This window comes from Pseudorasbora parva, chromosome 16, assembly GCF_024679245.1.
Source record: "Pseudorasbora parva isolate DD20220531a chromosome 16, ASM2467924v1, whole genome shotgun sequence".
In the NCBI taxonomy this organism is placed as follows: domain Eukaryota; kingdom Metazoa; phylum Chordata; class Actinopteri; order Cypriniformes; family Gobionidae; genus Pseudorasbora; species Pseudorasbora parva.
Window position 1 is genome coordinate 10,105,987 of NC_090187.1, and position 14,476 is coordinate 10,120,462.

Here is a 14,476-nt window from a genome sequence, read left to right on the forward strand (position 1 = left end):
ACAATGTTTGGATTTCAGACTGTTTTTATTTTTCTGTCATTTATTCAATTATATTTTTCAAAATGCAATTATTTACATAGACAGTTAGAGTAATATTTTACATAAATTACATTTAAATAAATCATAGAAAATAACAGGTGTAATTACAAATTCTGCAAAAATCACAAACCAGGATAAGTTTACCCCTAAATGAGATATTTATTTATCTCAATAATATACTAATGATGCATAATCCTATACCATTTTATGTATGCATGATGATGCATAAACAAGAAATCATGACAAGAAATAAATGATGTACTTGCATTGAAGCTGTACCACTGTATTTGAAAATACAGGGCAGTGTTATTGAGGAAACCTTTTTTTTTAAATTATATGTCAGTGTGGTGTGAGTTTCTGATTATTAATTACTATATTTAGGGATGTAGAAATAATATTTCATCCAGATTTATTTGTCTGAATCGTTTCACCCGTCATCCAGAGTGTTGGGAATGTTTTCTCATTCCCAAGCCAAATGTCCCAATGTCCAGCTATGAGGGTCATGTTTGCCCTGGCCCTATCCTCACACTCTCACTCAGTCTCTGTCTCATTCTCTCCCTCATGTTCTCCTCAGTGATCTTTGCTCTAGACATCTATTTTGTGTCAAGGCCTTTTCTCCCCATTCCCATGAGCTGCTGCATTACATTTCTGCTGCTCATGATCTCATTCCAAACGGATCAGTCAGTGAACGCCGTAGAAGACTGCCAACAATGGAGATGACGGTGTGCAGGAACAGTGTTTGGAGAGACAATTACCCAATCAGAGGTAAAGTAAGTACTTCTCATTTATCCACACATAAACATAGCACAAATGGCAGAGAACACATTCTCTTTCTATTAACATGCTGTAGACAAAGCGAGCTTGGTGATTTCAGTATATTTATTGGATTTGGCTGGTATGTCATCACACATTTTGAACAAGTACTGCCAAGATGTGTAACTGTAGTTCATTAAACTCATGTTTCGTGTTTCCATCCAGGGTGTCTCTGTTACTCGTTTCCTGAATCAAGATCAATGAATTTTCTGTCGACAGTGGCAACCACCAAAGCAGGAGTTCCAGGTTTGGAGTATAAAGTTTCAGAGTTAACAAGGTATTATGGTTTGCATTTGTTGCTGTTGTTTAATGTGACATTACTTTCTATATTTATTATGCACTATTATAATTATTTATACTTTCATTAATATTTTGGAGAAACTAACCCCACCCCACCCTAAACCTATAGCCATTTCTCAACTAAATAAAACAAGACCAAAAAAATGCATAAAAATAATACAAACAACTCTGATTGCATTCCAAGTATTCTGAAGCCATACAATATCTTTTTGTTAAGAACAGGGTGGAACTAAATGTTAGGGTAGGCAATTGGGGAGAGGCTAGCAATAGCAAGTTAACTCTGAAAACATGAGATCCCACAATCCTTTCAAAACACAAAGAAAGCACACAGCGCATTATGCGAAGCATCCCAAGAGACGGCGTTAAATTACCTCATGTCTCAAAGCAAATACCATTACAATAATAATGAACGAAAACAACTTGCAAAGCTCTTACTTGTACCACCTGACTGCTGCAGATTAATTTCAGCATTTGTAGTGTTAACTTAGAAATGTATAAATCCCAGAGGACGTGAACAGCTCTGGGTAGAATGTCATGGGTTGCCATCTTGTAATTACTGTTATGTAAACACAGCATAAGCTCTTTGTTTTGGTTCAGGAGGAACTGCAAAAGGTGGTTGCTGTTTTTTGTGTGTGTGTTTTTTTTCAAGCCTGGTCTGTCTACAGCTATCTATAGTGTTAAGGAACACGCTGATGATGAGGGATGTCTGCACAAACGGTGCACAAAGGTATGGAAATACATATCAGGTAGAACATTGTATCATTGCGTTTAGACTGGAAAACAATGATTGGACAAAAATGTTTTGGTCCTGAGACTTCCACAAAGACCACTTCTATTATTGATTGCTATCAGGATGTGAAGGTAGTTTTAACCAGTATAATTATTATTTTTTGTTTAAAGGGGGGGTGAAACACTCAGTTTCAGTCAATCTCATGTCAATACCTATAGAGTATAGAGTACCTATAGAGTATTATTGCATCCTTCAAATCCCCGAAAAGTCTTTAGTTTTATTTTATTTATAAAAGAAATATGGGCTGTACCGAGTCTTTCTGGAAAAAAAACGAGCGCCTGGAGGCGTATTGTGTGGGCGGAGCTAAAGAATGACGAGAGCACAAAGTGGTGACGTCTCAAGCGTGGAGAAACCCATGGCTATCGAGCTCAGCTAATACAGATAAGGATCCAGAATCATTAGGAGGCTGAAATAAATTGAACAGGAGAAACAGCTACAGCAGGACGTCCGTCTCTGTGGTATGTACTGTATTTAGTGGCCTGTCAACATTTGTGTGTCTTTACTCGCAGTTTATGAGGACATGATTCGGTTTATGGACTATTGTATGCGACTAAACCTAGCAGTGGCAAGCAAAACGGTTTTGCACGTCAGACTAGTGTACATAGAACATCAATAGAGTCCATTAGCGCATTTGAATGGCGAAGCACGCGATCGTGTCATTTACTGATGTTTACTCACGCGACGATAGCCAACAGCACAGACATTTGAAGCAGTTTTACTCACCGGCTGCTTCCAAAGCAGGACCGAACCTTTATCGCTGGGACCGCTCCGTCAAAAACACACTTCTTTGGTATGATTTGGTGAAGTCCTGACAGCAGTGAACGGTGGAGATCCACTTTTGCGAAGCGACTGAAGCGTTGTGAAGCTTCCCGTCATTTCTGCGCTCAAATCGGATCAAATGCAGCGCTGCCTTCCCGGAATACTGTGCTGAAGTGTTGAAGTCACCCATAGGAATAAAGTGGAGCGCGGCGCCTGGATCGACTGGACCTGCACCTGAGTGTTTACGGGCGTGCATTTCCTCTCTCGCTCTGGTCACGCGCACGCGCACCCTACCGGGAGAAGAGCCCGTACGGCCCATACAAGGACCTTCTGCTCTTATTAACGTCAAGTTGAGCCATACTCGAAAAAAACTCTCCGAAACTTGTGAGAAACCGGAAGGAGTATTTTTAACACAGAAATACTCTATCAAACGTCCAACATTAGTTTTTGAAACTTTGTCTATGTTTAGGATGGGAATCCAAGTCTTTAACAGTGTAAAAAGCTCAGTATGCATGAAACAGCATTTCACCCCCCCTTTAACTCAGAAGAGGAATGTCCAAGCTGGGAATAATGTCACACCGGAATATCACCACTGCCACTAACTGCTTTGTAAATAAATTCCTCATCAATTCCATTTCCTCAGCATCCCAGATAGCCTAGAGGAGCTCGATGTTGCAACAGAAACTCTCTTTTTTCCAGCACTTAGACACAGTTGCTCCCCGGTGCTTAAAGAAGATTAAAGAAAATAGTCCAACGCCATGGTACAACGAGCACACCCAGGCCCTTAAAACAGCAGACAGAACAATTGAGCACAGCTGGAAGAAAACAAAACTGGAAGTTTTTTTGGATTTTGTGGAAAGAGAGCATGATTGCATACATAAAGGCCTTAAAAACAGCTAGATCTGCTTATTTCTCAACTCTCTTAGAAGAAAACAAACACAGCCCTAGGTATTTATTTGAAACGGTGGCAAAATTAACAAGAAATAAAGCTTCAACTTCTGATGTTTGCAAACAGCACAGCAGTAATGACTATGAGCTTCTCATTTACTGCTATAGGAGAGGAGAAATTGGCTAAACTCATTAAATCATTTAAATCAACAACATATATGCTCGACCCTATACCGACTAAGCTACTAAAAGAGATGCTTTCAGAGGTCATAGATGAATTAATGATATTAAGAAGAGGATCTTTGTCAGTAGGATATGTACCGAAAAAACGCAACTTGATCCTTCAGAATTAGTAAATTACAGGCCCATCTCAAATCTGTCAAAAAGACTAGAAAAGGCAGTGTCTTCACAACTACGCTCCTTTTTAGAAGGAAATGGTATATGTGAGGATTCCCCGTCAGGATTTAGACTGTATCATAGTACTGAGACTGCTCTCATTAGAGTTTCAATTTTTTTATTTATTTTTTTTATCATCCAATCCAGTTGTATATCTCTGTAGCCCTTTTCATACTGCGATTCCGGCAAATATACGGATAATACGACCCGGCATTTGTTCCCGGGGAGCTAGATTTGGTCCATTCACACTGCCAGCGAAATACTGTAATATGTGCGCTTTCACACACAACCCGTAACGGTGGCGAGCAATCTCAGCTTCAGCGCGGATAGTAAGGAGCTCCGGGGTCTCGACTTGTGTCCAGTTTGCACACATTTCTGCTTGTTTAATTTTAGTTTCTTTTGTATACGAACACTCTCTGTGTTTAAAACACAGACTAGCTCTTCTGGCACTGCAGGGTTGTATTATTGAAAAATAGAATGCTCTGGGAGTCGCACGATAACTACGTACACGTTGCAGCATTAGTTTTGGCTTTTGTTCACACAGCGTTCATCCCGGATCGAACCCCACAATGTTACTAGGTCCCCGACCCGGGTTCAATTCAGTAATTAATTCCAGGACGTGGTTGCTTTCACACAGAAGGCGACCCGGCAATGTTCCGAGAATATTGCGGGTCCGACGTGCAGTGTGAAAGGGGCTTATTAGTGTTACTTGATCTTAGCGCTGCATTCAATACTATTGTCCACACCATTCTTTTGAATAGACTTGAAAATGTTGGCATTAGTGGAATTGCATTGGCATGGTTTAAATCATACTTATCTGACCGCTATCAGTTTGTAGCAGTAAATGAAGAGATGTCATACCGATCACATGTTCAGTATGGAGTACCGCAAGGCTCAGTGCTAGGACCATTGCTTTTCACCCTGTACATGCTGCCACTGGAAGATGTCATTAGGAAGCATTGGGTGAGTTTTCATTGTTATGCTGACGATACTCAGCTCTATATTTCTTCACGACTTGATGAAACGTACTAATTCAAAAAATTAAAGGAATGCATAGCTGGTATAAAAAGTTGGATGACTATTCATTTCCTGCAACTTAATTCAGAAAAAAACCTTCTTAATTAATTGGACAAAAAAACTCCACAAGTAATAACCTAAAATACTGTCTAACACTTGATAGCTGCTCTGTCAAGTCCTTGCCGTCAGTGAGGAACCTCTTTGATACCAATCTTTTATTTGAAAGTCATGTTTCTAACATCAGTAAAACTGCATTCTACCATCTTAAAAATATTTATAAATTACGGCACATGCTTTTAATTATGGATGCTGAACAGTTAGTACATGCGTTCATGAGCTCAAGGCTAGATTATTGTAATGATCACTGATCTAATGCCCTGCTCGCTTAATAAACAAACTCCAGCTGGTCCAAAACACAGCAGCTCAAGTTCTTTCTAGAACCAGGAAGTACAACCATATTAGTCCGGTTCTGTCTGCTCCTTATTAAATATTGTATAAATGTTAAAATCTTGCTAATTACTTACAAAGCATTAAATAATTTAGCTCCCCAGTACTTAAGCGAGCTCTTAACACATTATACTCCATCACGTCTATTGCGGTCTCAAAACTCTGGCCAGTTGATAATACCTATAATATCTAAATCAACTGCTGGCAGTCTATCCTTTTCCTATTTAGCACCTAAACTCTGGAACAGTCTTCCTAGCATTGTTCAGAAAGCAGACACACTCTGTCAGTTTAAATCTAGACTAAAAACATATCTCTTTACTATGGCATACACATAGGACATTATCAATTTCTATTATTCAAATCAGTTAAATGATTGTTAGGATTGTTACATCATAAGAAGAATGGCATCTAATGTTAGTCTGTCTGTTTACCCCAAGGTTTACTGTTGTCACCCGAATCCGGGCCGTATCTAGATCAGATGGTGGACCTGCGCCTAGACGTGACACACACAACCCTGAAGTGTTGGCCTGCACAGACCATGTCATCTAGAGTCTCCCTGTGATGGCCTCATCGACATCAACAAGCCCGTCTCCTGCATGAGTGATGATTTGTAATGTTGCCTGAATCATAATCATACAATATTTGTTAATTTGACCAGAGGAGAAATGGCACCACGACTGAGCCTGGTTTCTCCCAAGGTTTTTTTCTTCATTGTCACCTGATGGGGTTTAGGTTCCTTGCCATCGTTGCCCCTGTTGCCCTAGGCTTTTGGCTTGCACAGTTAGGGACACTAAAGTTTTAACTGCTTTCTATTAAATTATGCTACTATTGTGAAGCTTCTTTGAAACAATCTGCATTGTAAAAAGCGCTATATAAATAAAGATGACTTGACTTGATTTGAGGGTCCATTCACACTATGTTGGAATTACCCTAATTATGGGTTTCTGACTAAAAAAGCTTTTATAATGTTGTTGAACCTGTAATCACAACTTGTAAAACTTAAAATTTTCGAAGCGCTGAATAATTCTGACTTGAAAAGCTATAGAAGGTCACACGTTGACATTTCGTAATTTGGTAATTACACCATAGTGTGAACGCAGCATGAGTTTTGGAAGGGTGGAAGGAGACGGCGAAAGCTTTTGGGTCTGTTCCTCACACAAATTAATCTTTTGGCCTTGGCACACATTGAAAATTGAATAAATTGTGACTGTAGTTATATCTGACTGTTATATCCTTTGTTATATTATATAATGTACAAATGGGTAGGTTTAGGGGTAGGTGTTGGGTTACAAAATCTCAAAATAGTGCATTATGGCAGTATACATTAAAAATCAGACCCTAAGATGTCATAATGTCTAAGTTACACCCCAACCCAATATATAATTTCATCATTACGATAAAATTCCCATGCCCATCGTGTTTGTGTATTCAAAAAGTTTCAAAAGGTTTCTCATTTAAAGCAATGTAGTAAACTTCATGTCGACATCCTGCATTCTTGAGGAATTAACCATTAAGTCCACAAGACTGCATGTGCACATCAAGTGTGCCATTTGGGACAGGGCCACTGTTGATCTCCAAAAAAGCATCATAAAAGCACCTAAAAGCATAGTTATATGACTCTTGGCATATAGGCTCATTGGAAACATCAGTTTATACATTTTTGTTTTTTTACAAAACTCCAAAAACATACCTATATATATAATGCACAGCAGTTTCCAGCTGAAATTAATATTAGTGGCAGTAAAACACCAACAACTTTTATTGCTTTGTTTTTTTAATTATGATTTCAGGGGCAGAGAATGCATCTCATTTAATCATAAAACGTTGACAAACATGGTTTGGAGAGATATATAAATTACATTTTAAATGATAATTTAATTTGGTCAAACTATTCCTGTCATTTTGCACCTGCAAAGCACTATCACTTTTGATTTGCTAATTTAGGATGAGCCTAAAATTATTTGTACATGCTAGTTAAAACTACCGTTATGTAAATTGTATTATCTTGCAACAAAAAGTATACAGAAAATAAAAGGCATTTGCATTTCTGTCTTTGAACAGAAATAAACCATAACACATGTCATGTCCCCTTCTATTATCTTTGCATATAGGGACTATTTTAGAAAAGATAAAATGATTGCAGGCTTTATATGATCATGACAGGTTGAAATATTGCTATTACTCTGATTTTATAACTCTAGTTAGAAATAAACCATAAAACATACGCCATGTGCCTTTCTATTTTCTTTGCATATAGGGACTATTTTAGAAAATATGAAATGCTTGCAAGCTTTATATGATCATGACAGGTTGAAATATTGCTATTACTGTGATTTTATAGCTCAGGCAGTGCTTTAAAATCCACGACATCAGCTAATGAGGTCCATTTATGGAGTACAATGAACGGAACATTGAAGTGCTGACATATTTAGGTGTCCTGTTTTTAGTCTCAGGACTCTCTCAGAATGCAAGATATTCTTAATGCCGTTATTTTTGAGTCATTTCAGTCCTATACCTCTATAGCCAGGCACTGAGGGAAAATGGTTACTAATTAACTGTGGAGTTTCAGTGTGGATATCATTTTGAATCATTTAAAGTTCTAGTTTTTATAAGCATAAGCAAAACATTTCTTTATTTTACTGCCAAGTACATAACCTTTGGTATAAAAAATGAACGGCTGCTAAAACACGGGGAAAATGCCATGACTTGAACACAAAATATATATAATTAAAGTATAAAAGACATAGAAAACATTACATAGAAACAACAATTCACCTTTATCAAAAGAAACATTTACACATCATATCATATACAAACACAGATTAGATTGTTTTGACGGTCTGTTTCTATCCCTCCAGTTCTCAAGCGGATGAAATAAATGATCGTGATTTTGAAGTATGGGTTGATGATTGATGATCTAATTAAAGTTAGTTCAAACTGAGTCACAGTCTACAACTGATTGTACTTCATCATTAGTGTAATTGTTTTTAAATTAGCCCTGTTATAATGTGATATATCATAACTGTATTACTGTATATTCTGCAGCCATTGTCAGAATCCTGCATCTTAAAGACTCCTTAAAGATTACATGAAATTAAGTTAGCAATTCATTTCTCTAGTAAATGTCTATAATGTAGAAAACTCGAAAAATACAATTAGTTCATATTATTTTTCCCATCTGCGCAGGCTTGCAGCAAAAAAATAAGTTGCTACAGAGGTCAAGAAAGTAAAAAGACATTTTAATGATGACAACCTGTTTTTCTTGAGAAAAACATGCACTGACGAATCTTGCACAATAAGACCAGGGACATTTGTAAAGAAAGCAAACAGTCCTTTTGATTTCATGTTGTGTTTAAGGGGAGTGCAGTCTAAATGTCTTTGGTTTGGATCCAGATGTTCTAAGCTGAGAAGCCGGAGGTCTTGTAGGGTAGCAGGTTGTAGAGGGGTGCGAATGGAGGAGGGTTGGGCTGTACATGGGATGTATCGGATGATCCTCCTGGAGATACAGAAGGTCCTGCTGCTGCAGGTGCTGCTGGAGAAACATATGGTGATGCCCTCTGAAAAAAAAACATGGAGAAAATAGATTACTTCAAAGTGAAACTTTAAAAAAAAAATCTTACTAATGTCAATGCAAGTAAAAGTAATGAAGTTAGTTTAGTTGATATAGATCCTTATCCTTATAAAAAAAATAGCATATTGTGATAAAGTTCATCATTTTCCATAATGTAATGATAAAAATTAAACTTTCATATATTTTAGATTCATTGCACACCAACTGAAATATTTCAGGTCTTTTATTGTTTTAATACTGATGATTTTGGCATACAGCTCATGAAAACCCAAAATCTCAAAAAAAATTAGCATATCATGAAAAGGTTCTCTAAATGAGCTATTAACCTAATCATCTGAATCAACTAATTCACTCTAAACACCTGCAAAAGATTCCTGAGGCTTTTAAAATCTCCCGACCTGGTTCATTACTCAAAACCGCAATCATGGGTAAGACTGCCGACCTGACCCGACCCTGTCCAGAAAGCCATCATTGACACCCTCAAGCGAGAGGGTAAGACACAGAAAGAAATTTCTGAACGAATAGGCTGTTCCCAGAGTGCTGTATCAAGGCACGTCAGTGGGAAGTCTGTGGGAAGGAAAAAGTGTGGCAAAAAACGCTGCACAACGAGAAGAGGTGACCGGACCTTGAAGAAGACTGTGGAGAAGGATCGATTCCAGACCTTGGGGGACCTGCGGAAGCAGTGGACTGAGTCTGGAGTAGAAACATCCAGAGCCACCGTGCACAGGCGTGTGCAGGAAATGGGCTACAGGTGCCGCATTCCCCAGGTCAAGCCACTTTGGGCTACAGAGAAGCAGCACTGGACTGTTGCTCAGTGGTCCAAAGTACTTTTTTCGGATGAAAGCAAATTTTGCATGTCATTCGGAAATCAAGGTGCCAGAGTCTGGAGGAAGACTGGGGAGAAGGAAATGCCAAAATGCCTGAAGTCCAGTGTCAAGTACCCACAGTCAGTGATGGTCTGGGGTGCCATGTCAGCTGCTGGTGTTGGTCCACTGTGTTTTATCAAGGGCAGGGTCAATGCAGCTAGCTATCAGGAGATTTTGGAGCACTTCATGCTTCCATCTTCTGAAAAGCTTTATGGAGATGAAGATTTCTTTTTTCAGCACGACCTGGCACCTGCTCACAGTGCCAAAACCACTGGTAAATGGTTTACTGACCATGGTATTACGGTGCTCAACTGGCCTGCCAACTCTCCTGACCTGAACCCCATAGAGAATCGGTGGGATATTGTGAAGAGAAAGTTGAGAGACGCAAGACCCAACACTCTGGATGAGCTTAAGGCCGCTTTCTGCAAAAGGATTCCTGACCAAGTATTGAGTGCATAACTGAACATAATTATTTGAAGGGTTTTTTGTATTAAAAACACTTTTCATTTATTGGTTGGATTAAATATGCAAATTTTTTGAGATAGGAATTTTGGGTTTTCATGAGCTGTATGCCAAAATCATCAGTATTAAAACAATAAAAGACCTGAAATATTTCAGTTGGTGTGCAATGAATCTAAAATATATGAAAGTTTAATTTTTATCATTACATTATGGAAAATAATGAACTTTATCACAATATGCTAATTTTTTGAGAAGGACCTGTATATAGAGATAATTGAGCATTAAAGCTAACATGTAGTCATTTTTATAGCTTTATTTATTGCTTGTTTTATTTGAAAGCTTATGTGTGACCTTTATATAGGCTTTTTAACAAAGTGCCTTTTAAATGATTGATTAACTAAAATGATATGTGTGTAATTGATTAAGGGTATAATAATTCATAAATTATATCTAAATCATTATATTTCAAAAATTATTATTATTATTATAAATAGGTTAAGCATTGTTAAATGCCAGACAGTTTAGTCTTTAAAAAAACTATTTGCTATGTAGTGACCTTTAATTTGGAATAGAAACAGGGGGAGTGACTTTATTGCATCAGAAATGTGTCACTTTGCTCACAGCTGATTGGTCCAATTTCAGTTTGAGACCTCATAACCTTCCCTTGAGCAGGTTAGCCACGGAGCATAATTTACTGTGGAGATGAACACTGCTAAATGCTTAAATCCTAAATGCTCTGCTTAAAAACGCCTCGTTGTGGGCGCTTGAGAGCGTTTTGGAAAGGCAGCATTTTTTATGAAACGTTATCATTTTGCTTATGATACGGAATATATGCGGAAGTGTTACTAGTATCTCATTTCACAGATTTGTTTTGTTTGTGTCTGTATTGACTGTAATGAGGGTCCCTACATGCAAACCGAAGCATCGAGAACTTTGTAAGTGTACAAACAGTTTAATAAGAAGATACTTTATAAACACAGTACATTACGCATTTTTGTCTCGACTAGTCGAGCGACGAACGCTGTGTTAAGTGATGAACTGTGACTTGGAATCTCATATGGGCCGTTGTTTCCGGAAAGCACTAAAGCACTAAACGCAACAGAGAAAATAAATAAATAAAAATATCCATGTAATTAGATTTCACAACCTTAATTCCTATCGACCAGCTCACTTAGCACAGCGTTCGTGGCTCGACTCGTCGAGACTATTTTCCAAGATGGCGCCTGACCATAAAACGTGGTAATAGAGAGCGGTATTAACTAGCGATTTAATTTCACGTACCCTGTGCCCCATAGACAAGTGTTATAAGCTAATCTGTTTTTAGAGATAAAACTCTTTACATTCGATTTTCATGAAAACGCATCCCAGAGAACGATCTACTCCGTAACCATCTGTTAATTACCCTAAAGTTCATTTCTCACCGGAGTTGTCCTTTAACTAAGATTTTTTCCTGGTACTTAAGAGAACTCTTAGTGGTAAGATAAAATGTTTTGTGAATACGGGCCCAAAACTTAACAGAGCATTACAGACTGGGAAGAGAGGTGCTCCAACAATAATAATGTGGTTTTTGAACATTAAAGCATGAAAATCTATTCTAGTAGACCCCAGAAACAAAATCAAGACTCTGTAAAAGGTCATATGACCTCTTTAAAAGTTTTTTTATAGTGCCATAGATGCCAATAAAGAACCTATATTCATGAATGTCATATAATGTTCATATGACTTGAACATGGATTCCACGGATCAATGGCTGTTTATCAATGCTGATTTCCTTGGTGAACATTTTCTGTTTTAACTGAGTAAGCCATATTATACAATTTTCTTAGCTTATTTGTTGTGTTCATGATGAACATACCTAATATCTGATGAATGTGTGTTTAAGTTGGCCAGAAGAAATTTCACGGTGATGCTTCCAAGAGCAACTCTAGATCACTCAACAGGGGTGAGGGTGCTGGGAGATCCATGATCTGGGATTGGTTGGACTTCTGGCTGGCGTTCTCGGCAGGGCAGGGGTGTGATCAGGACAAGCCCAAGGATCAGTGTACTTAGGCACAGTTTTACAAGGGAATGCTGTGGGATTTTGGACTGGGATCACTCTGTGAGTATGCACCGTATCACCAGGGGATTGGACAGGGAGTCTCACACTCATTTTTACGGTGCACAAATAGTCTACAGATTGAACACCACAACAGAATCATACCATAAAAGACCATATGCGAATCTGTGTGTGTGTGTGCGTGAGTTTGATGAACTGACCGGGTAGAGCTGGTGTCCAGTGTGTGTGTTTGTGTCCGTTAGCAGGGGTGCGGTGGGGGATGAACAGTTGGACCCATCAAAAGAGAATAGAGATGAACCTCCCCACTGGGACACGCCAAGACCGACCCCACCACTCCTCTGACGAGAAGAAAAAAAGTTTAGGCATCATCTCTGGCTGCCATATGCATTTTCAATATAATATTCACCAAAACAATTTCTCAATTGCCCCAGAAGAATTGTTTACTTCAGCATTCCAATCCCAGAATTATGAAAAGGGCCCATTGTTTATTTGTGTATTTCTGTTGAGCAAGGAGATTGTGTATATTCACACAGTACCCAATGGAATCATGCTTAATTTGATTTATATGCATGAACAGTACATTTTGGTCTTGGTTTCCTTTAAGGCCATCTTAACATTCTTAAGAAGCAAAATTACTTAAGATATTAAGTCTTGCTCAAGCAACTGTTAGAAGAGTTTAAACAACTTAAAAAAGTAATAAAGTTGGAAGTATTAGAATTTTACAAATAAAAGTATTTAATTATAAAAATTAAAAAAATTATTATTATTTTTTTTCCATAAATCTATATTAGCATATCTTTTAAGCTTCCATAAATCTACATTGGGATTTTTTATGCAAGTCATATATAACCTGAATGCCCATCTTGGGGAACATTCATTCAGCAGCTGGCTGAATAGGCATTTGCTGAGACACATTTTCTGAAAGCAATATAACTTTAATCACAACTATAAACACAAAGCTAAAACCACCAATTAAATATCATAAACGTCAAACATGTAAGGCAAATTTAAACACTGTTCAAAAATGTTCAATTCAAACATTTTTTAACATTAACATGAGTTCACCTGTCTATGGTCCAGTGGCTAGAAATAAATAAGTATAAACCGAGTTCTGCGTATCCTGATGTATCTTTGAGAAAATTAAAGCTCAGATGGGCCATTCTGGAATCTTCCCTATATGTCGTCATACGGGGAAAGGTTACCTCCCCTTTGTCTCCTTTGCCCGCCCAACCCCAGAGAATTTAGAGAAAATGGATTATGTTTATTTTTTACATTTACTTCAGTAATTAATTCAGCAATGTCAGCACAGGCTTTACAAACAGACTTTTACCATATGGATTCGACAGCAGCGCAACAAAAAGTAACAGTGTTCTGTGATCAGTGATTTCTGATGTGTAGCTAATTATTCAAGTTCACACAGATTTTCTTTCTAAAACGTTTAATACTGTTTATGCATCAGTAAATCAAGCCAGTGACTAATCGATCAACTTCACATTTGTTTCTCTTAGTAGCATAAACTAAATTAGTTTGGAGCTGTAAATCACACGTCCCGAGTAGGCCTATATCTGCACACTCGCTCAAACTCTTGTTATAATGATATAACCAGACAAGTGAAATCATTTTGTGAGAGAAATAGCACTACAATGACGAGATCAAAGCAGTCACATGCTCAACAGACTCTGTCTGTTGACTCAATGCTCATCCCTGCAGTCTTTCATGTGATAGGAAAAGATCTAAAAATAATGCTATTATCAACTTTCATGATTCATTAAAGGTGCCCTAGAATGAAAAATTGAACTAACCATGGCATAGTTGAACAACAAGTGTTCAGTACATGGACATCACATACAGTGAGTCTCAGACACCATTGTTTCCTTGGTTTTTGTTTGTGAAAAACACAGCGGAAAAACAGGCAAATCTCAACATAACACCAACTGTGATGCAATCGATGGGATCATTAATATGTAAGCCCTCAACATTGCATATGCCAGCACATGAGTCAAGCGAGGATATGGAAAATGGCAGATCATGGAAATAAATGTTATGTTCTGGGCTGTGCAGGGGACATGCGG

General features: G+C 37.9%; 1 protein-coding gene and 1 long non-coding RNA gene across 2 annotated transcripts in view; one reads left to right on the forward strand and one right to left on the reverse strand.

Annotated features, from left to right (window-relative positions):
* Positions 1-744: 744 nt before the first annotated feature.
* On the forward strand, positions 745-6,623 carry LOC137043037 (uncharacterized). Its single transcript, XR_010898408.1, has 3 exons — positions 745-809; positions 1,018-1,129; positions 5,887-6,623. It is a non-coding gene; the product is annotated as an uncharacterized lncRNA (long non-coding RNA).
* Positions 6,624-8,207: 1,584 nt separating this feature from the next.
* Positions 8,208-14,476, reverse strand: part of LOC137043206 (transmembrane protein 255B) — a 51,277-nt gene continuing 45,008 nt past the window's right edge. The window contains exons 8-9 of the mRNA XM_067419392.1: positions 12,605-12,742; positions 8,208-9,006 (exon numbers count right to left, since the gene is read on the reverse strand). Of these exons, the coding sequence (XP_067275493.1) occupies positions 8,848-9,006; positions 12,605-12,742 (297 nt within the window). The 3' untranslated portion in view covers positions 8,208-8,847. The remainder of the gene's footprint in view (positions 9,007-12,604; positions 12,743-14,476) is intronic.